At 35.4% G+C, this 21489-nt stretch overlaps 4 protein-coding genes across 4 annotated transcripts in view; 3 read left to right on the forward strand and 1 right to left on the reverse strand.

Annotated features, from left to right (window-relative positions):
- LOC145598066 (uncharacterized) overlaps window positions 1–7183 on the forward strand; it is a 28264-nt gene extending 21081 nt beyond the window's left edge. Inside the window, exons 29-35 of the mRNA XM_081654362.1 lie at window positions 754–841; window positions 2421–2480; window positions 2546–2750; window positions 3537–3691; window positions 3852–3922; window positions 5485–5641; window positions 6710–7183. Coding sequence (XP_081510488.1) covers window positions 754–841; window positions 2421–2480; window positions 2546–2750; window positions 3537–3691; window positions 3852–3922; window positions 5485–5641; window positions 6710–6874 — 901 coding nt within the window. The 3' untranslated portion in view covers window positions 6875–7183. The remainder of the gene's footprint in view (window positions 1–753; window positions 842–2420; window positions 2481–2545; window positions 2751–3536; window positions 3692–3851; window positions 3923–5484; window positions 5642–6709) is intronic.
- Window positions 7184–7674: 491 nt separating this feature from the next.
- On the forward strand, window positions 7675–11633 carry LOC145598851 (subtilisin-like protease SBT2.5). The gene is made up of 9 exons (XM_081655245.1): window positions 7675–8062; window positions 8180–8330; window positions 8473–8885; window positions 9072–9167; window positions 9314–9383; window positions 9466–9748; window positions 9853–10181; window positions 10349–10616; window positions 10763–11633. Exons 1-9 carry the CDS (start codon window positions 7887–7889, stop codon window positions 11455–11457), a joined length of 2481 nt encoding a protein of 826 aa, XP_081511371.1. The 5' UTR covers window positions 7675–7886; the 3' UTR covers window positions 11458–11633.
- Window positions 11634–12639: 1006 nt separating this feature from the next.
- Window positions 12640–14858, reverse strand: LOC145598964 (light-harvesting complex-like protein 3 isotype 1, chloroplastic). The gene is made up of 3 exons (XM_081655362.1): window positions 14256–14858; window positions 13167–13304; window positions 12640–13079 (listed from the first exon to the last, which is right to left on the reverse strand). Exons 1-3 carry the CDS (start codon window positions 14683–14685, stop codon window positions 12829–12831), a joined length of 819 nt encoding a protein of 272 aa, XP_081511488.1. The 5' UTR covers window positions 14686–14858; the 3' UTR covers window positions 12640–12828.
- A 1400-nt stretch (window positions 14859–16258) lies between these two features.
- On the forward strand, window positions 16259–18090 carry LOC145599195 (uncharacterized). The gene is made up of 2 exons (XM_081655601.1): window positions 16259–16906; window positions 17917–18090. The coding sequence occupies exons 1-2, from the start codon at window positions 16259–16261 to the stop codon at window positions 18088–18090; spliced, it is 822 nt and encodes a 273-aa protein (XP_081511727.1).
- The last annotated feature ends 3399 nt before the right edge of the window (window positions 18091–21489 follow it).

The raw sequence follows: 21489 nt of genomic DNA on the forward strand, positions 1-21489 counted from the left end.
TATCCCTGGTTATTTGACTATCTAGCTGGAGGCTTTTCATCCACTGCACTCTTTTTTCTGCAAGACCAATGAAATTGTGTATCTTCACAGCTACCTTGAGGTTGAATGTTGTAGGAACTTTTTGATTTAATTTGTCATCTTTTCTTGATCAATTGCAAAGTGTGAAGAGGCTTGTTATAGTTGTGTACTTTTTTTTTGTTTTGTTTATTATTATTTTTTTCACTGTCACTAATTTGATTTCTTCGACTTATTTTCTTCCATAACCTCGTCAAACTTTCATTAATGTTTAACATCAGTAGGGGGGAATAATCTATTCAGTATAAAGATACTGTAATTTTATATTCAGCATGGGTCACATCTCACATGTTCAAATTTTATGACATTATGCATCACCGAAAGGCTTGGATCTCACGATTCTATCTTCTCTTAAAATGACAAGCAATTGCAAAGCCATGTAGTACCCTGATTTCTTGTCAAAAAGTGACTTCACTGAACTGAACTTGTAAAATTCGTCCTGTGCACCTTTCTATTTTAGCGGTGTTTGACACTTTCCTTTAAGTGCTCATTTTCTTCCAGTCTAAGATATTCTTCTGTTTATCATATATATCATTTGTTTGAGTTTAGAATTATAAGTACAGAGTTTGGGATGTTGGTCGTTTTTTCTCATGTGTTTTTCATCGATAATTAGTTGTTCTGTTATTAAGCGTATCTGTTGTTTTGGGGCATTCTGATGGCCAGTATTGTTTCTTGCAGATTGCGAGCCTCATTGGAAGGGTATCTTGACGCTTTTAATCCTATTGAGTCTATTACTCCTGCAGGAATCTTCTCCAGCCGTGTTGAGGTTAGATGTTCTGCTATTAAGGGAGGACAATATTAGTTAGATCTTTCCACTTCATTCAGCTGCACCCAACAGGCCAATACTTGCTTCTGTTTTACTTGTTATTTGATGTCCATCATAATGTATCCTCCAAATATTTAGAGTGGAATGACAGGATATGGGAACTATTATGTGGGGATGCCACTGGGTTCTCTGATGTACTATGGTTGTACAATGTTATTTACTACTCCCTCCATTTTTAAATACTTGCTCCACTTTCCATTTTCGGCCGTTTTTAAATACTTGCTCCATTACCTTATTTGGAAAACTTTTGCAATATTAATCAATTCTCTCACCTAGTGGATCCAACATACATCATATTTTATTAATTTTATATTCTCTCTCTTTCAATTCTCTCCACTACTTTTGCTTTATACAATTTTTTCATTCTTCCACCCACCCCACTACCTCCATATTATATTACTTTCTCCAATTTCTCCTAAAACCCCGCGCACGGAGAAATGGAGCAAGTATTTAAAAATGGAGGGAGTAGTTTCTTGAAGACATTGGTCCTAATCTGCTTCATGTTACCTTGTGATGCTACTCAAGGAGCTCAAGTTGCAATTTTTAAGCTGATTAGTATTTTTTTTTTTTTTTTTGGGGTGTGTTTGGCCTTAGTGAATTTGTTTGGTTATTAAGGGGCTAATTATAGCTTCTCACTAGTATTGGGCTTTGGTTTAATATTGATTCCAAAGCTGGTTAATTGGATTGGAGATTAGGTGCCTTTGCATTAATAACCAGCCGATTTCAGCATTTCCTATTTGTTTTAGTCATAGCTAGGCTTAAAAACATGCAACCTCCCCCTTCTTTATCATATATCACATACTCTGTTAGTAACTAAATTGAATAAGCCTACATGAGTGCCTCTTTTTGCGTTCTTTTTTCCTTATTGTTGGATTGACATGAGAAGATAAATGTTTGGAACAAAAGAGAGACTTTTGTATTGGCACTTGGGTTTGTTCCAAACCACTATAGGAACACACCCTCATTTCTCATAAAACTAATATCACTCCTCAACATCAACCGTGGCAGAAAATAGGGGGAATGAAGAAAATAAATAGAAAAAGAACCATTGGTGTGATTACATTCAAGACAGATCTTCAAATCTTCATATTACTTTACTTAAAGCCCTAACACACTTCAAATCTTCATAGTCTATATTTCATTTTGCACGGTCCTCAAAAAGTACCTTTAGTCATTTGTATTTTTAACTATGTATTAACAATAAACCACACATTGAGACGAATCTAGCATTTATTTACATATTATGTTTTTTTGTATTTGGTAAAGTTTTCAAAATCTGACCCATGAAATTAGAAATGAGGACTATGATATAGGATGAAGGGAATGTTATTTCATTTGCAGATCATTCATTTTATGGCTGCATGCTTAAAGTTGTGTTTTCTGATGAGCATTTCTGCTTCAGGATAATTAAGGGTGATTAATTGAACTGAGAGAACTATAAAGCTGCAGTGTTAGAGAAGTTTCTTGATGGTTTTTGGACAATATTGTCTGCTGATATCCCATTTGTTGTATTATGTAGGATATGGATTTTGAATGTGTTCCAACGTGCCTAATAGATCGAGTGATGAACTTTTTAAATGTAAGTTGTTCTCTTCTAGACACTTTCTGCTTTCTGGCCTTGTCTCATCATGCTGCAATGCATAGGATGTCAGAGAAGAACTCAGAAATTCAATGGCAAAGGATGAATCTACTCTCAAGAATGAGACTTTAATGATCGCAGAAGATCGAGACTGTATGTCTCATTCAGGAAATGCAGGACAAGAAATATTGATTGCTTCACCCTTAAGTAATACTCCATTGGATTTTCAGAAGAAGTTCACATTGTCTAAACACGATTTGCTTAATGATGGTAAGATTTCAAAGATGATTATTAGTTTCTTTGGCATAGTATTCATGATAAAACTGAGACTATGAAAAAAAAGGGAGGTTACCATTGGTGTGTAGCAAAAGTTAGGGGTTACCGTTGAGAATTTCCCAAAAAAAAAACTCATAAAGTATTACTCAGTGCCATAATTTCTGTTAAATTGGATTTAAGTGGAGGAATCAAACTGTCAAAGCATTAGCAACACCAATATAAGTTTTGTATTATATGTCTTCTCTGATGTGATGTCTTATACTCATATACGAAGTATGAAGGCAGATGGTCTCATTATGCAAGCTTTTTCTAGATGGGATCTTGTCTGAAGTTTGTATCCCTCCTACTTCTAGGGAGTTGACCTCCACATGTCCTCTATTTCTAAATCCTTCGAGGAATTAGTGCCTAAGGTCTGGATGGAGGGAGAAATGAGCATAAAAGGGAGGACCATCACCTTCCTACCTTTAAATAATTAACCCAACTTGGAGCAAATGTTTAGCATGATCTGCACCTTAATTATGGTGGAGGGCAACAAATTTGCTGACTTCTTTAAGTTTGTTTCTTTGGTGCTTCAATTCCCTCTACATGCCTTTAACTTTGTTTTCCACAAAATAGTGTTACTTAAAAAGCTAGAAGCCCCCCTCATACCTTATTCCTCTGCTGTAGATAATTTTCACAATTGTTACCAACTTTTAATGGCATGCAAAAAATACTAGCTCTCCTGCTGATGTCAGTGGATTATCGTAACAATTTTTTCCCCTGAACTCTGTCTTTTATTAGCAGAATTGGAAAAGGAGGACCAACTTCTTGAGCAAATATTGCAGTCAAGAACCATATCTATGGAAAAGGTCAAGGCAAACCGACAGCAAATCATTCTTGTTGCATCTCTCATTGATCGTATACCAAACCTTGCTGGGTTGGCAAGAACTTGTGAGGTGTGTGGACTTTAGAATTACTTTTTGGCACTTTTTATTCTGTTTTCTATTTTCTTCATTTTGTGCATCTTATCCTTTCTTTGTATCCCCTCTTGAGCTTCACGTATAATAATAAAGCTTGTTCATCGTCTATCAATGGGTTTGATTTTGTGTCTAGCAGGTATTCAAAGCAAATAGTTTGGCAATAGCAGATGTTAATGTGCTACAAGATAAACAGTTTCAGATGATAAGGTTTGATTAAGAACTCTCTTTCTTCTGTTTGACATCTCCTCAAATTTGTATTTAACTTAATTATCTATCACTCAGAATTAGAAAAACCTCGATGGAATGATGTATGAAACAATTTTAGTGAAGATCGTTTATAAACATTAATAAATAGTGGAGATTCTCGCCATTATGTAAATCCGATTTCTGGAGAGCAGTTATAGGATGTTCCATGGTCAGAAAATTTCTTTGGTTAATTATGAGATGGAGTGGTGTATTTAGCTTCAATACGGACTCACTGTCATGGGGTGTTTCCTGGCGTGTCCCTTTCTAATGTATTGCAAGTTTTTTTTTTTTTTTTTTTTTTTTTTTTTTTTTTTTTTTTTTTTTTTTTTTTTTTTTTTTAGTTTTAAAGAGAACTTAAGTTTATTATCACTACAAACTGAAATTCTCATAGGTGTTTCAGCAAAAGAACACTTTAAACATGATTGACTAACAATGAGCTAGCTACGTCCATGAACAAGCGAGAGGGGAGCTGGATGAGTTTGCTAATCCTTTTTGTATTCTAAAGTATGGTACATCTGTAGCTTCTTGAGAAACCCTGTACTTATACATTCTGCAGTTCAAAGACCCAATTTATTCCTGTAGCCTAATGTGTGTTTTATACACTGTATTCCCCAACGGTGAGAAACTACCTGCCACTTCTTTTCTTTCTTTTTCTTTAATTTTTTTTTTTGGGCATTGTAGGTAACTATTGAAAAACCAACTCTTTGCCATGGTTGGGTCATGTTGGGGGGTTCCTTGCTACAATGCTGGATTATGTATAGATTTTTCAATGAGTTTGGTAATTGGTATATGTATAAGGGTGGGAGGTTCTTTGTCTGCCTATATGTAGAATTGTGGATGAATTGGATGAAGAGATCAATCTGCAAAACAAGGAGTCTATAACTTCTCTTTCTGGAGCCATGTGCCTAGTATCCCTTTTAGTTTATATCCTGGCAATTTCCTTAGAGCATCTTTTTCAGCTGTGTGATATACGGAGTAATTGGAATTGCGCTCTTGTGCTTTAATAGTCTGTCCTGTAACTTTTTTTTTTTTTTTTTTTTTTTTTTGAAAGAAAGTCTGTCCTGTAACTTCGTATATCATGATTGATTACATTTTCCCTGTTAAAGCTTAAATGAGTATATGCAAATGACTGTATAATTTTTAAATGCCATGTTTTCCAGTCCCCTTGCATTCTTGCAAGAATTGCTCCATGGTTCTAGGGACTACGGAGAGGAATTGTGAGTAAACTCACTAAATTCTGTTTGGGAAACATATTTTTAGCAATTGTCATGGATAGATGAGCATTCGACCTCTTCCATGAGAAAGGATTGGCTTAGAACATAAGCTTCCCAAATTTGAGTGTGACTGTTGGAAATAATTTCAATATATTAGTGTTTTTATTTATTAATTTATCTGTTTTTTTTGGCTGAAACTGGTTTCAGAGATCTTGCATTTTTTTTAATTCTTAAAGCTGTCCTCGTGTTATGATAGCTTTCTGGCATGTAATTAATTATAATTTTAATTAATATATGTTACATTGCCAGTGTCACAGCAGAGAAGTGGGTTCCCACCATAGAGGTCCCAGTGAATAGTGTCAAAAACTTTCTGGAGAAAAAAAAGCGAGAGGGTTTTGCAATTTTGGGATTGGAACAAACTGCAAATAGTGTACCCCTGGACAAGTACAGCTTCCCCCAACGAACGGTTAGTTACTGTTACATTATTCAGAGTTAGGTCCCGTTCACCTCACCTTATTTTTGCTGAACTGAAATTAATTTTACTGAACTTAAATTATTTTTGTTGAAGTGGAAATTAAATTTGCTAAACTGAAATTATTTTTATTGATTCTCTACTATATAATTTTTTTAGAGTTACTGATTGCTGAATTGAAATTAATTTTGCTAATTGAAATTGATTTTATTGAACTTAACTTATTTTCAGTTTTTTTTACTGAAGTGAACTTATTTTTACCGAACTGAAATTATCTTTATGAACTGAAATTACCTTTACTAAGTATTATTTTTTAAAGGTGAACTAAACAGGGCCTTACGTGAAGATTTCAACGCTTGCTTATTATGCAACTAATCAGAATGTGCAAGACTCGGCAATCCTGACCTAACTAATCAGAATGTGAAAGACTTGGCAATCCTGACCTAACATGTGACCCGAAACTGACCCGTACCCGGCCCGAAAGTGGAGTTGACCCAATCTTGACCCTATACCCAAAATGACCCCATCCAATTATACCTGATCTGATGTTGTCTCGATACATAAAGTTGACCCAATCTGATTTTAACTGAATTGCTTGTCCCAAAAGGGCCTGATATTCGAAATGTCCAAAACTTACCTAACACCAAAATAAAATTTTCTGGTGTTATAAATGACTCAAACTATTTCATCCCCAACTGTAACTAAACTCATAAGCCAAATAAAATCATTGATTTGAGCTTGATTCACAATATCAACACAAAATGAATGACCCGAACATACTCAACCTGAAATTGGCATGACGTGAATTTGGCCCGATACTTGAACCAAAATCTGAATTGACACGACCTGAACCCGATCCAAATGTTAGCAGACCCGAAATGACTCGACCCAAAATTAACAAGACCTGTACCCCTTTGCCAAGTCAATGTGAACTCAATGGACATTACAACTTTTTGTTTCTTTTGATTTCTATATTTTTGTATTTATCATTAATTGTATTCGCTCTATAATGATCACATTAGTTGTTTTGAAATGATGTGTACTTGTTCTTTTCCTTTTCAGGTCCTTGTTCTTGGCCGTGAAAAGGAGGGTATACCTGCTGATATAATCCATGTTTTGGATACTTGCGTTGAAATCCCACAGTTAGGGGTAGTTAGGTCCCTCAATGTTCATGTTAGTGGCGCCATTGCTATCTGGGAATATACTCGTCAGCAGAGATCTAGATAAATCTGTCATTCTGCATCTACTGAAATTTAATTCAAGATCGGTGCATATTCATCTTCATGTTGTTAAATTTTATGATTTGTGTTCTCTGTAATGCTTCAATTATAGATACGTAGTATTTTTTTTGTAGAACATCTTACCAAGGTTATATCCCTTCAGGCCATTCCTTGGTAGTTTTACTTTCTTTTTGATGTAAACATAGAGTAGTCAAAGGGACTTAAGATTTGCTCCAATGTCATGTGACATTGTTAGTAGGTCAAATGATAGGAGTCTTATGAATCAAATAGTATAGACTAAATCATTCTTTTGTTATCCCTGTTCCCCCTTTTCATCTTTTTATGACTTTTCACATTATCTTGTCATCCAATACCGAATGGTTTTTCAGTGACGTCCCATCATGATTCATTTGAACTCAGATTGTTGCTTCTGGTGTGGAATGTATTTGACAATGCTTTATTTATGCATTCTTGATGATATCACTGGCCTTTTTCTTAAATTTTAAGAAGGGCACCCGAGTTCTTAAAATCATTTATTATTTACATGGTTCACTTTTGTGTACCACAATATGACAATTATTAGGCAGGAGGATAGTGGTTAAGAAATGAGGAAGGTGTGGGTGGATTATTTAAGTATATTACCGTTGCTCTTCAACAGCTCTTTGAGATGGGCTGCATAGCATCCCTTAATTTGGTTGCCTCTATTTTTGTAAGATCTTGCTCTTGGATGTATAGAAGAGTGCAGTAAGGGGAAGAGAGGAGGTGGGTGAGGAATGAGGAATGCATGGATGGTGCTAATAAATTTAACTACTTGCATCAGAAATAGATGATTTTGTTGCATGCAAGCATGTGAATCTTCCCTGCTTACCTAATTAATAAGACTGATCAAGAAGGCATTTTCTCCACCTGATACAACTATAAAATACTGGTGCTGTGATTGGTCTTTAGTGGATTTCACCCTATTAATACTTTTGGTGGAATGCTCTCTCTTTGAACTTTGACAAAAAGTACCATACATTATGCGCTGCTATTTGCCAGTACTTGTAGATATGGAAATGCGACTAAGTCTAGCTGTATTCTTTCTAATTAGTTGTAGTTACATGTTTAATCACTTCATTGTGCATGCTGAAGTCTTCATGGTTCTCATGGAGGGTGATTCCTTTGTCTCAAGGACTAGTTACCAGGGCAGCTCCAGGTAACAATAAACTTTGGATTTTATAGTGCCTTTTCCCTCATATCATGCTGCATATACCTATTCATTCTCTTAGTTTTCCCTGTGTTCTTTTCTCGGAACTTGTGCACTTCTTTGCAGGAATTACGATGACATTAAAGTACACAAAGAAATGATAGATAAACAGCATGATGTTTTATTGGAGTCCCTGCTGGATTCTGGTTCATACACCAAGCTCTACAGCTACAGTCATTTGCTCAATGGGTTTGCCATCCATGTCACATCCAAAAAGGTAAATCCATTTTAGGAAAATGTTTTGAATTCCTGGGTTAATACCGAATATGAACTGCTAATGGTGCCTCAATTATTCGTCTGCACCTCTGAGTCTCTAACTGTTTATTGTTCTTTAAGCTGTCAATTGTTTACACTTGCAGGCTGTTGAATCTCTTCGTAATGCAACAGGAGTAAGGGCTATTCATGAAGATATGAAGATGGAGAAGCTTACCACTCATACACCTGATTATCTAGGAATTCCTACTGGTGTTTGGCCATCTTTAGGTGGTGCGAGGAGTTCTGGTGAAGGCATGGTTATAGGCTTGATTGACACTGGAATTAATCCTAACCACCCAAGTTTTTCCAATCTGCCATCATTGAGAACTAAGGGTTCTATGGATGATTATAGTACCAGGTTTAAAGGGAAATGTTCCTCTGGTGAGAGGTTTCCCTTTACTGCTTGCAACGGCAAGATAGTTGGGGCGCAGTATTTTGCCCGTGCTGCCATTGCCGCTGGTGACTTTAATGCTACACGTGATTATGCCTCCCCTTATGATGCTGATGGTCATGGAAGGCAAGTCACATAACACGAACATGCCAGTATCTTTAGAGCTTGAGTGGTAATTTAGCATTAATTTGGGCCTTAGATCATCATAAAATTGCATCATAACAAGTGCTTTAATGACAGTTGCTCCATAATTTACTTAGTAATCCATCTGAATTTAATTATGTTATTTTGATGACTATCTATATCTGATAGCCATACAGCGTCAACAGCTGCTGGTAACTATGAAACACCGGTTATTGTCAATGGCTTCAACTATGGGAATGCGAGTGGCATGGCTCCAGGAGCTAGGTGAGACATTCGAACATGATAAGACAACTTACTGACCTATGTACCTGTTGCAGAAAATTATTAAATCTATCAGTTGAGGAATTTTCTTGTATCTTAGGATACATTCACTGATTTAATTGCTAATGCATTATCCTTATTTTGGTTAGCATTGCTGTCTACAAGGCTCTTTATACATTTGGAGGCTATATGTCAGATGTTGTAGCAGCTGTTGATCAGGTTTGGAATTTTTTTATTTAAATTTGATGCTATATATGCTGCTGTCTATTTGTTCGTTTAGTTGATCTTGTTTCCTGTCTAGGCTGTGGAAGATGGAGTCGATGTACTAAGCCTCTCCGTTGGACCTTCTAGTGTTCCACCTGGGCCTTCTGCCTTCCTTAATGTTCTAGAAATGGAACTATTGTTTGCTTCAAAAGCTGGTGTTGTTGTGATTCAAGCTGCTGGTAATGGTGGTCCTTCTTCTAGTTCAATTCTATCTTTTAGCCCATGGATTACGACAGTTGCTGCCTCCATCATTGATCGCAAATACAACTCCTCCATCGTGTTGGGCAACGGACACAGCTTATCTGGAATGGGCCTTGCACGTAAATAAGACTCGCAAATTCATGTCATCTACTATTTTTCTATTGATTTAGCTAGACTTCATTTCTCTAACAATAATTTCCTAAGAAGATTATATATTTTACAGCTCCAACACCAGGAGAAGTTCTTTTTCCCATTGCTTCTGCAGCTGATGTCAGTCGCCACAATGCTAGCATTGGTCTCCTTGAAAGCTGCCAAACTCCCGATGCTTTTATCCCATCTCTGGTTCGCGGGAAACTTGTTATTTGCACATATACTTTTGATTTTGAATTTGACTCCGCAAGTATAATTAGAGTTGCTGAAACAATCCGTACTGCCGGGGCTGCTGGATTTATAATGACAATGGACCCTGATGTTGGTTCTGAGGAAATCAAGGGAACTACAGTTACTCTTGGAGTGCCTGGAATTGTCCTAAACAACTTACAAGCTTCTACGGTACGGTTAACTGTCATAAATTCTTCTCTATATTTAGATAGCATTGGACTTCAGGATGAATTGATATCTTTTGTACACATTTCTGAAAGAGAGCATTTATGACTTGTTAAATTGTGCAACCTAGTATGCAGTGTATGTGAATCTTTTTGTGTTCAACTTTATTGCAGGCCCTTTGGCAGTACTACAACTCAAGGACATATAGAGGTAGAACAGGCAGAGTGCTTGCTTTCGGTGCAACAGCCAGAATTTTGGATGGCAGACAGGCAATATACACTGGGCAAGCGCCAATTGTCGCTTCCTACTCATCAAGAGGACCTGATGTAAACAACGCACTTCTACAAACAGCTGATGTTCTGAAACCAACTATAATGGCTCCAGGTTCTTCTATCTGGGCTGCCTGGAGTCCAGACAGTGAGGGTGATCATTATGCAAAAGGTACTTTTTCTGTAGTTAATTTCTATTCTTATGTAAATTATCAACCTTTTCGTTTTTGTTTATCAGTGGACCGGTGTAGAACTAGTATGTGATTGTCAACCTTTTCGTTTTCTATTCTCATGTTTGTGGTTGTTTGTTGCAACCAGGGCAAAATTTTGCACTTGTATCAGGTACAAGCATGGCCACTCCTCATGTAGCTGGTATTGCTGCATTAATCAAGCACAGACACCCTAACTGGAAGCCATCTGCTATAATCTCAGCAATGATGACAACAACAGATATATCAGATAAAGCTGGCAATCCCATCATGGCACAAAAGACCAACCAGATAGCACCAGGCACTCCTTTCGATTATGGAGCTGGATCCATCAACCCTACTCGTGCTGTTGACCCTGGGATTGTATTCATTGCCAAATTTAAGAATTACGTACAGTTTCTTTGTGCTGTGCCAGGGGTTGATGATGAGTCTGTGAGGCGGGCAGTTGGTGTTGGGTGCCCACCTAAGAAAGGAGGTTGGTGCTCGGATCTGAATACTCCTACTATAACAATCTCAAATTTAGTGGGTTCAAGGAAAGTAGTCAGGGTGGTATCAAATGTAGGGGAAGAATCTGAGACATACACTGTCACTGTGAGGCCACCGATGGGTGTGAGAGTCAAGGTTTCGCCTAAAAGCTTTACTGTTAGTCACAATGCTACACGGCAGCTCAAGATTGTGCTTGAAGCAACAGATGCAACTAATAACTACAGCTTTGGTGAGATGTTACTGCGAGGAGACAAAGGCCATCTAGCTCGAGTTCCAATCACCGTGCTTGTAAGCAGTGTACTTGGTAACGGGTCTTAATTCTAAGTCCTCGTTATTAGCTCATTATTTACGCGATTTATATAATCATAGAACTAGAATAAGAAAACTAGGCTCTTAGTTTTTCCTTTCAATCATATAGAGAATTTCATTTTGCCTCAAGGACTTGGTATTTTGGTTGCTCTTTAAATTTTGAGTAATTTTTTAGCTAATCATTCGTTAAAGCCCACTTGGTGCTCGATCTTGTATCTTAAATTTCTTGTATACACATTTCTGGGAAAGAAGTTAGCAAAATGACATATTTCTATTTGAACAAGAACGTGATCTAACGATTACATTACTCGTTACATTTGGGTGCACCAGCTACTGTCTTTGCAATTCTTATGATAAAATTTTAATTATGCAACATTCAGAAGTCTCTTTGTTTTTGTTTTTTCTAATTTTATTTTAGGGGGAAAGATTGGTACAAGTAATTTCCAATTTTTCATTTTTTTTAATTATTCAATTAAATTAAAGAAAAAAAAAATGTAAATAATTACCCACAAAACACCAAATTTTAATTTTATCACCTACTTTTTTTTTTTTGGTTTATTTTTCATAACCACTCTCTAAAATGCAAAATGTTTGATTTCACTACCTCTAAACATTTAGTTCCAATTTTCTAAATTAAAACGATTTTTTTTTTGCAAAAATTGTTATACCGCGTATTGAGGTTTTGGGGGTTATTTTGACCCTTTGGGTTTAATTTTTGAGGTCAAATTTAAAAAAAATTATTGAAAATGCCTCGTTTTGCATGTTAAAAATTAGTTCTATTTGCATAAAACTTTTAAAATAAGGTATTTCATATACTTTTTTAGGTTTGTGACCTTAAATTGGATCCATAGGGCCTAAGTAACCCCAAAATCCTAAACCAAGTTTAGGCACAAAAATCGATAATTTTTAGTTAAGGGGTAATGAAATACTCCATATAAATTTTCTTAATTTTAACGGTGGTTATTTAAATTAAATTTAAAAAAAAAAAAAAAAAAGGTGGTGAAATCAAATTTTGGTGTTTAGAAGGGTGTTACAATTTCTCCTTAAATTAATGCGGGAGTATAATCTTTTGTTTTTTCAAGAATGATAACAAGCATTGGATTGACCCTAGAAAATACTTTAGAGTATCTTAAGTATTTAGTTTAAATGACAGATAAATGGCGCAGTTTAAACATCAGTTTGAATCATTAATGGCAATTGGCAAACCATTTTGTCATTTCCTGTTGCAGAAGAAACTGAATGCTCCTAAATTCAGCACAGAATGATACAAGTATTAATAAAGTGCTAACCAAGTCTTTCTGAATACAATATTGGATGAGGCCTATCCTTAACATACAAACAAAACCATATTCAGATTAAAAATCTGATAAACTAGATGGGCTAATCTTTTTTGGAAGTAGTATTGCTCTCGTCTTGCCATGTTGCTTGCCATTGCTTGTCATACAAAGTCGTCTCTTCTAGTAGCTTCTTTAAGTTATCTAGATCTTCGTTCTTACGAATGAACAACACACCAAGAACAGCAACAAATAATAAGGTTTTACAGAAGAAGTTACCCATTTGATCGACAAGACCTACACCAGTCAAGCTATCGACAAAATAGGCCATGAAGAAACCAATCATAGCAGCACGGCCTGCCAAACCCAAAAGAAAAAGAGAAATTGATTAGTTGAACGATAAAAGTAAGGCACAATATGTGTGCATTATGTGTGGAAACAAACCATTAAGAAGCTCGGCTTCAGGAAGGTGGAATCTTTTGATCCATGCCCACCATGGAATGATTGAGGTGTCAAAAATAACAGGTTCATCATTAGTGGTTGATTCTGGGTAGGTTTGGAGCCACTTCCTCCTCCTCGCTTCTGCAAATCATCAATCGAGAACCCAATTGATTACAAATCATGTCAATAATAAGAAGATAGTTGATGTCTTATTCAATGTCATAGGAAAATATAGTTCCAAAGATCACAACAGCAAAATCATTGGAGTAGACGGAGTAGGATATTAGCACGAAATGAGTCAGATAAGTAGATGACCAAACACCATTGAAACTAGAACACAAATTGCAAAATGCACACTGCCAAAAACAAATAGCTCACAGAGAGCAAAATCGGGCAAGCCAGAACATGATTTCTCACTATGGATGATCAATTGATCATGACACACGAAACCTCTGACCATCAAGCACCGAGTAGAAAAGCTCGATGAAAAAAAGATCACTTTCGAAAACTTGTTACCATCGGACCTTGGATGAACTCAGAATGACTTGCATGTAACAAATTTTAACATCTTAGTTTCATTCTGAAATTACATCTAACAACCAAGTATAATGAGAAGTTGAGAACAATGCATTTTCATCATTTTAAATCTAACAAATCTAGCTTAATTCTTAACTCCAGTTGAAACTTCAAGCTCACAAGCAGATAAACACCTATTTCAGTGCAATGGCAAACTGGCAGTAAAAACCAACTACTATCAAAATATGCATCTAAACATGCAAAACTACTGTGATAGCATCAATGCAGCAATTTGGTTCCTCTTCTAAACTCCACCGATAAAAACTTACACTTCTTGTAAATGTACATGCTACAATCAATACAAAAAAATCCACCAAAACCCTTTAAATTAAAATCTCAATCAAGAAATGAAATATTATAGAGCCTACTCAGTTAATCCTTTAAATTCAACAAAAAAAACTGATCAATGTTAGAGACAAAATCAAGGATAAAATCACCAAATAAACCAACAAAATTTGAAATTAGAAATTCACAAACTGAAAAAAAGAATGTAAATTAAAATTTTAGAGTATATACCAGCATCAATAACAGCATCCCAATCTGTAGTAATTCCATCTTTCTGAAACTGCTTCAAATCCCAACTCCCATTAACCCATCTGGGGTCTACAAATTTCTTCACAACTTCTTCAGAAGCTTTAATTTCTGTAACATCCTCTGCATTTTTCTCAATTTTTTTGGGGGTTGAATCTACAGAATCAGACCCAGTTCCTTTAACTTCAGATGGGGTTTCTAGAACCTTCTCTTCAGTAACAACAGCAGAAGAAGCTACAACCCCAGCTCCATTATCAGAAGCAGAAACTCTAATTGGAGAAATTGAGAGGTGGGTTTTTCTGGGAAGAGGAAGAAGATAAGGTTTGTGGGTAAGATTGAGATTATGGTGGGGTTTTGAACAAGGAAGAGGAGAGAGAGTGGGAGTTGAAGATGAAGATAGTAAGGCCATTTTCATTATTTTTTAGGATTGAATAATGAATTTAAAGAGGAAGAAGAAGAAGATGAGAGTGTTGTAGTTTGAAGATGGTGGGAGTATGGGTTCATTGAGAAGAATTCATGGTGAGTTTGAGAGAAAAACAAATCACTTTTTGGTTTTAGGGGCTCACCTTCAATCTTTTGGTTAACTTGTTTGTCTTCTTGCTACTACTACATACAAGTGATACAACTGATACAAGTAGTTTTTTAAAGCTTTTATTATTTATTTAATTTTTTCTAATGACAAAGAGAAGGACCCTACTGAATCGGTACTCATATGTAATGGTTTAATTCTGTCTACTTTTGTAGGTCATGCTTATGCGGGCGGGGGGTGGTGAAGGAAAAGAGAATGCTCATCCCTAAAAAGTTTTAGTGAGATTTGATCACATGACCTTGCTTATTTAGTGACTTATTGACTCATTTTTATTACGAAGTAGTTGGTTATTGATTGATTGCTCATTAAGTTCTCTACTCCTTATTTTTAAGTTGATGAATGCAATTAGGTTGTATCTTTTTTGATAGGCTTGTTCAATAAATAATACGTATTGAGTTTGATCTCATGAATTTGAGGTTAAATTAAGAGATATACGTAGTACAAACTCATAAGAGCTTATAGAGTTATAGTCTCTAATCAATATTGTCAAAAAAAATAAGATTGTAGTAATAATAATTTTACAAATATTTGAATATAAATGAAAGAAAAGCTCAAAATATTTTGAATAAAAAATTGGTTACAAATGATATCTATCAATCAATAAAATGTGCAAAATCAACGATTTGATTTGTTGCTTAATCCTATAAGTGACATTAATTGGAGCTTTAATTTTGCAATAATAGTACCCCTTCACCCTCCGGCACCATATATAGAGTATAGACCCACTTTTTGGGTTAAATGGTGCAAAAACTAGGGATAGAAAGAGTACTATCCGAAAATTGTGAAGTACGAAGTATTTCAGTAATAAGAATTAGATTTGATTTTTAATTTTGTGACAAGTATTTGACATTACTTGAACGTTCGGGGAAAAATTGACCACAAATATCCAGATTATGTTATTCCATGTAATCTAATCAAATCAAACAAGTTATTATGGTAGGTATATTGTGAGAAACTCTCTTGTCGAATATGATTGTAGTCGAAATCAAATTACTTATCTAAAAGATAATGCTATATGCATACTTCAATTATACTAATTATCTTAAGAAACTTGTTTACTTGACATTTATAATCACTACATATATTAATATTATTCACTAATCTACTATGATGTTAAAGGATTGAAACAAGAAAACAAGTGTAACTGATGTGCAAGAATATAATTAGGCTGTAATGTCGCCCACTTTTCTTGTTACATTTACTCATTGACTTCTTGTGAACTTAAAAGGAGGACTACAAACAAGCAACCATTACTTCTGCATGAAAAACTCATCATGCTTCAAAAAAATTCAACCTTAGTAGTTCTATATATAACAAGCTCTAAATATTTACCAATCCCTCAAACCTCCTTAACTCTGTAAGCAAAAAATCGAGCCACGAAAATTCACACCAAAGAAAAATGGATAAGAGATTGGTACAAGTATGTCAAGCAGGAAACATAGAGGCATTTTATGCATTACTTGATGATGAGCCAAACATACTTAATTTCATAGATGATGTACCATTTACTAGGACTCCTTTACACTTAGCTGTCTTAGCTCGAAAGCCTTACTTTGCTAGGGAAATCGCGAGCTTAAGGCCATCTTTCATCACGAAAATTGATCGTTTTGGGTGTAGTCCAATCCACTTAGCAGCAGAAACTGGTCAAGTTGAGATGGTTAGGAACTTACTAGAAAAGTTAGCTCCTACAAAAAAAGAGCTTACTAAGGGTAAAGAAAACAGAACACCCCTGCATGTTGCAGTGGTTTCAGGGAAGGTTGAAGTTGTTAAGTTTCTAGTCAAGTATTATCCTAGCTGCATCATGGACACGACAACACGAAACGAAACCGCCCTTCACCTTGCAGTGAAGAACAAGCAGTTGGGTGCTTTCTTGGTCTTGCTTGAGCAGCTCAAATTGGTTATTCAATCTCAAGGGAACATACCATTGATGGGTTCAGTTTATGGCTCTTCATTTGATAACAGTAAGGTAACTAGTGATTTCTTGAACTGTAAGGATGATGAAGGCAACACTATATTGCATTTGGCTATCATGTTGAAACAGCAACAGGTAAAGTTTTCTAATAATTCTATCTTTGTGAAAGCTAGGTTAATTACCTCCTGTCATAAAAAGGCTAGGGTAAAAAATGTTTAAGGTATACCTAGGCTAGCTATGTTACTTACATGTCTGACACTGGTACGTGTCCAAGTGTCTGACTCGGCTATAGTTAACATGATTATGAAGTAGATTTGAACTAAATCAGATGTCTAAGTACCCGATCTATTTCCAAGTGTTGAGGGTCTGACACAGGTATTTAAGGTAAAATGAAGAGTCTGAGTAACATATATAGTACCTAGTAACTAATTTAAGTAAAAATAGAAAGTGTCATCCTATCCAGTCTGATCTATACTTGTTATAAGTCTTTGTGACAATAATTTAACGTCATCCTATGAAGTATGAACAAGAAACAACCACCGCAGTACCGCACAAGATATAAAAGACACATGTTTAATACATGTTTGATATAAAAGACACATGTTTGATATGTGTAACCATAAAATTAAGTGCAGGTATAAAATATATTTTCTGAAATGATACAAGTGTAACAACACAATAAAAAAACACAGATATAGGCATTAAAATATTTTCTACGAGTAAAATTTATATGTCAGTCAGTGTTATTGATTTTAGCTTATTAGGTTAACGCATTTCTTGTAAAATGCGTTCTAAAAATCGAATAAATCTAATGTTCCCGTTGGCATCTTCATCTGTATTATAAGGATCGCTAAATTTGTAATACTACTCAATTCACATGAGACATGACTACTACTAATATATTTGTAACTTAAAAACTGAATATGCTACATAATTTTTTTTTGAGATTCTTTCTAGGCAACCTAATCACTTTGGCTTTATATATCTCTCATAGTACTTTTTTATTTTATCAATTATTTATATCACGTACTTACTAAAGACAATAAAGAGTACTGTCATATTATTTATGATCTAGTAGCTTTTATGATCCAATATTTTAGTCAGAAATCTCTTAAAACTACCAACTATTTGAACTTGAATTGCAGATGGTTGAAGCATTGTTGAACACTTGCACCAATTCAGCTGGAAATCTACAATTAGATGTTAACACCTTAAATGGCAAAAACTTCACTGCCCTTGACATTTTATTGCAATTTCCTATAGAGCAAAGGGATGCTAAAATTGAAGAAACTCTTCGTCGGATTGGAGCTAAGGCGTAAAGACGCCCCTTTTACGTACCACTCCGCCTATAAAAGTGTAAAATTACCCGACCTCAAATAAAAGCAAAGCACCCGCACGATTGCAACAAATAATAATACTTTAGTTTCTCGCTACTCAAGTCCAGGCCAAATGATCATGGTGATAATATAACTAGTAATGCGACATCTAAATTTGGATAAAAGAAGTGACGTTTTATCATAAATATGCATTCCATTATTTTAGAAGTATCGGTTTGGTGAGATTATATATGAATATTGTATTAAGGAGATTTTATCTTAAGCGTGCATGCATCACCATATAAGTTGCATTTGTATTTTGAACTAAGCCAATCGATATTATATCACCTTTTAATGAAGATGTGACAAGCAATATGCTATCATTGATTCATAAATGGAGTGTTAATGTAGATGGGTATACATATTAATATAAGTTGTTGAATTATTGTAATGTACTCTATCAATTTGTTTATAGAGTTCGTAAAGGTTTCAATATTTAGTTTATAATATCTAACAACCATCTACTATATAACAATGTGAGAATTAAGAAATGATAATCAATAAAGTCAAGGTATGCGTAAAAACGTACAGTGGACCTATGTTCGTGGACTCACTAACACGCAATTACGTATTTACGTAGATAAACATATTGGAACTTATGTATCTGAATAATAATCACCCCAACTAATATAAATTGCTTGTTATGAAGGTCAAAGGACTAAAAATATAATCCTTTTCTTTATTAATAATAGATTGCCTTTGTTTAAATTTTCTCATCCTATTTAACTTATTCTATAGAAAATTAAGTTGAAGTTATAATATATTTTTTAGTGGAAATTAAAACCAAAGTTTGGCATAGGCAATGTTACCCAACCTAGGGATGTCAATTCGGATGATCGGATCGGGTTTGATATGGTCGGATCGAGTCGGATAAATTTTTAAGTGTCTTCAAGGCATAAGCTAATAAGGCACAAAATATGGACGCTAAAACTTCCTTGTCTTAAAAAGCACCTATGTATATGGTCAAACAAGGTAACGTATTGACTCAACTCTAATTTTAACTTTTTAAGGGTATTTCGAAGAGATAAAGCATGAACATGAGCCTAAAATGACATGGTTGTATGACCAAAAGGTAGACAGGCCAATTAAAATGTAATTAGTAGGAGTATAATGGGCCAATGCATAACTTCGATGGTTTTGACTAGGGGCCTGTTTATATTTACTTAATTTCAGTTCAGTTCAGTTCAGTTCAGCTCCAATCAGTTCAGTTCAATTCAGTTCAGTTCCAATCAGTTCAGTTCAGTTCACTTCAGTTCAGCTCTTAATTTCCCTCTCGCATAAAATATTCATTTCAGCTCAGTTCAGTTCAGTTCAGTTCCAATCAGTTCAGTTCAGTTCAGTTCAGCTCCAATCAGTTCAGTTCAGCTCAATTCAGTAAATATGAACAGGCCCTAGAGCTATCGATTTTTAGTATTCAAGTTGGGTTTAGGTCGGGTCAAATTAGGTCTCGGGTTAAATCAGGATCAGGTTATGTCGGGTCAATCTAGCTTCAGGCCAGGTTCAGGTCGGGTCAATTATAACGGGTCATAAACCTTTTCGGATAAAGGTCGGGTTCAATTGGAGTTAAAATCAGATCGAGTTCAATTTCAGGTTCGGGTTGTATTGAGTGTGTTTGGATGGGTTAACAAGATGGTACATTCAGGTTCGGGTTAGTGTTGCATTGAGTCGGGTTTTGGTTCAAGTTCACTTCTAATAAATATCGATGTGGCCAAGTTGAACTATATAATTACATCTTCCATAATTTGATCTAGCATCATCAAGATTTTATTAAACCTATATACGAGTAATAAAGAACAAAAGGTATATAAGCTGAACAAAATAATTTATTAAATCGGATTGAGGGTTTACAAAATTATACCAGTATATAATTTACGCTGAATAAAAGGTATATAAAACTTTGTTAAACCTTCCATGACTCGAGTTCAGTATATAATCCACACTTTTTGAGTAAATTTTGAGGTTTCGGCGCCCGGCGGCAAAAAGTGTTGCTACCCTAGGGGAATTATCTCAGGGTCATATAATGTTATTTGAAAACATAAATGATCATTATATGTTGTCATAAACGTACGTGGATGGTAGGCTTGAGTTTACGAAATCACTGCAAGTTGTGAACGGGTAAAATGACCGTTTAAGGGCATATTGGTGGTTCCACCGACCCAATTGGACTCCCAGAGGATATTAGGGATCATGGTATACATCTCGGCAATTTTTATTTCCAGGCAAAAAAAGGTCAAAAATTACAAAATTGAAAGCTATAATCCACGCTTTTTGAGGAAATTTTGAGGTTTCGGGCCCGGTGACGGAAAGCCTTGAGACCTTAATGGATACATCTCAAGTTCATATATCGCCGTTTGAAACCATATGTGATCATTATATGTTTTCATAAACGTCCGTGGTAGTCTTGAATTTACGAAATCTCTACAAGTTGTCAACAGATAAAATGACCGTTTAAGGGCATATTGGATGATTCCACCGACCCAATTGGACTCCCGGAGGATATTAGAGACTAATGGTAAACATCTTTGTAATTTTTATTTCCGGGCGAAAAAGGTCAAAAAAATTACAAAATAGAAGGCTATAATCTACGCAATTTGAGGAAATTTCAAGGTTTTGGGCCCGTTGGCGAAAGTATTAAGACCCTGGGGGATATATCTTGGTGTCATATAATACCTTTTGAAACCATATATGATCATTATAGGTTGTCATAAACGTACGTGATAGTATAGGTTGGAGTTTACGAAATCACTACAAGTTGTGAACAGGTAAATTGACCGTTTTAGGGCATATTGGATGGTTCCACCAACCCAATTGGACTCCCGGAAGATGTTAGGGACCATGGTAAACATTTCGACAATTTTTAATTCCGGGCGAAAAAAGGTCAAAAAATTACAAAATTGAAGGCTATATCCACACTTTTTAAGGAAATTTTGAGGGTTCGGGGCCTGATGACGAAAAGCTTTGAGACACTAAGGGATACATCTCGGGGTCATATAATGCCATTTGAAACCATATATGATCATTATATGTTGTTATAAACGTCCGTGGTAGGCTTGAGTTTATGAATCACTATAAGTTGTGAACGGGTATATTGACCGTTTTAGGGCACGCATATTGGGTGGTTGCACAGACCCTATTGGATTTCCGGAGGGTATTAGGGACTGTGGTAAACATCTCGGCAATTTTTTTTCCGGGCAAAAAAAAAGGTCAAAAAATTACAAAATTGAAGGTTATAATCCACGTTTTTTCAGGAAATTTTGAGGGTTCGAGGCCCGGCGGCGAAAAGCCTTGAGATCCTTATGGATACATCACGGGGTCATATATTGTCGTTTGAAACCATATATG

Source organism: Chenopodium album, chromosome 20 (assembly GCF_948465745.1).
Source record: "Chenopodium album chromosome 20, dcCheAlbu1.1, whole genome shotgun sequence".
NCBI lineage: Eukaryota > Viridiplantae > Streptophyta > Magnoliopsida > Caryophyllales > Amaranthaceae > Chenopodium > Chenopodium album.

What these genes read in the sequence shown, in the direction of transcription:
- LOC145598851 (XM_081655245.1), top strand. Translation starts at nt 7,887, where the DNA reads ATGCGCTGCTATTTGCCAGTACTTGTAGATATGGAAATGCGACTAAGT. An exon ending in GATGCTGATGGTCATGGAAG is followed by an intron (nt 8,886 to 9,071) that starts GCAAGTCACATA and finishes TATATCTGATAG; the next exon opens with CCATACAGCGTCAACAGCTG. An exon ending in GGCATGGCTCCAGGAGCTAG is followed by an intron (nt 9,168 to 9,313) that starts GTGAGACATTCG and finishes TATTTTGGTTAG; the next exon opens with CATTGCTGTCTACAAGGCTC.
- LOC145598964 (XM_081655362.1), bottom strand. Translation starts at nt 14,685, where the DNA reads ATGAAAATGGCCTTACTATCTTCATCTTCAACTCCCACTCTCTCTCCT. An exon ending in GGATGCTGTTATTGATGCTG is followed by an intron (nt 13,305 to 14,255) that starts GTATATACTCTA and finishes GATGATTTGCAG; the next exon opens with AAGCGAGGAGGAGGAAGTGG. An exon ending in TGAAGCCGAGCTTCTTAATG is followed by an intron (nt 13,080 to 13,166) that starts GTTTGTTTCCAC and finishes TGGGTTTGGCAG; the next exon opens with GCCGTGCTGCTATGATTGGT.
- LOC145599195 (XM_081655601.1), top strand. Translation starts at nt 16,259, where the DNA reads ATGGATAAGAGATTGGTACAAGTATGTCAAGCAGGAAACATAGAGGCA. An exon ending in TCATGTTGAAACAGCAACAG is followed by an intron (nt 16,907 to 17,916) that starts GTAAAGTTTTCT and finishes CTTGAATTGCAG; the next exon opens with ATGGTTGAAGCATTGTTGAA.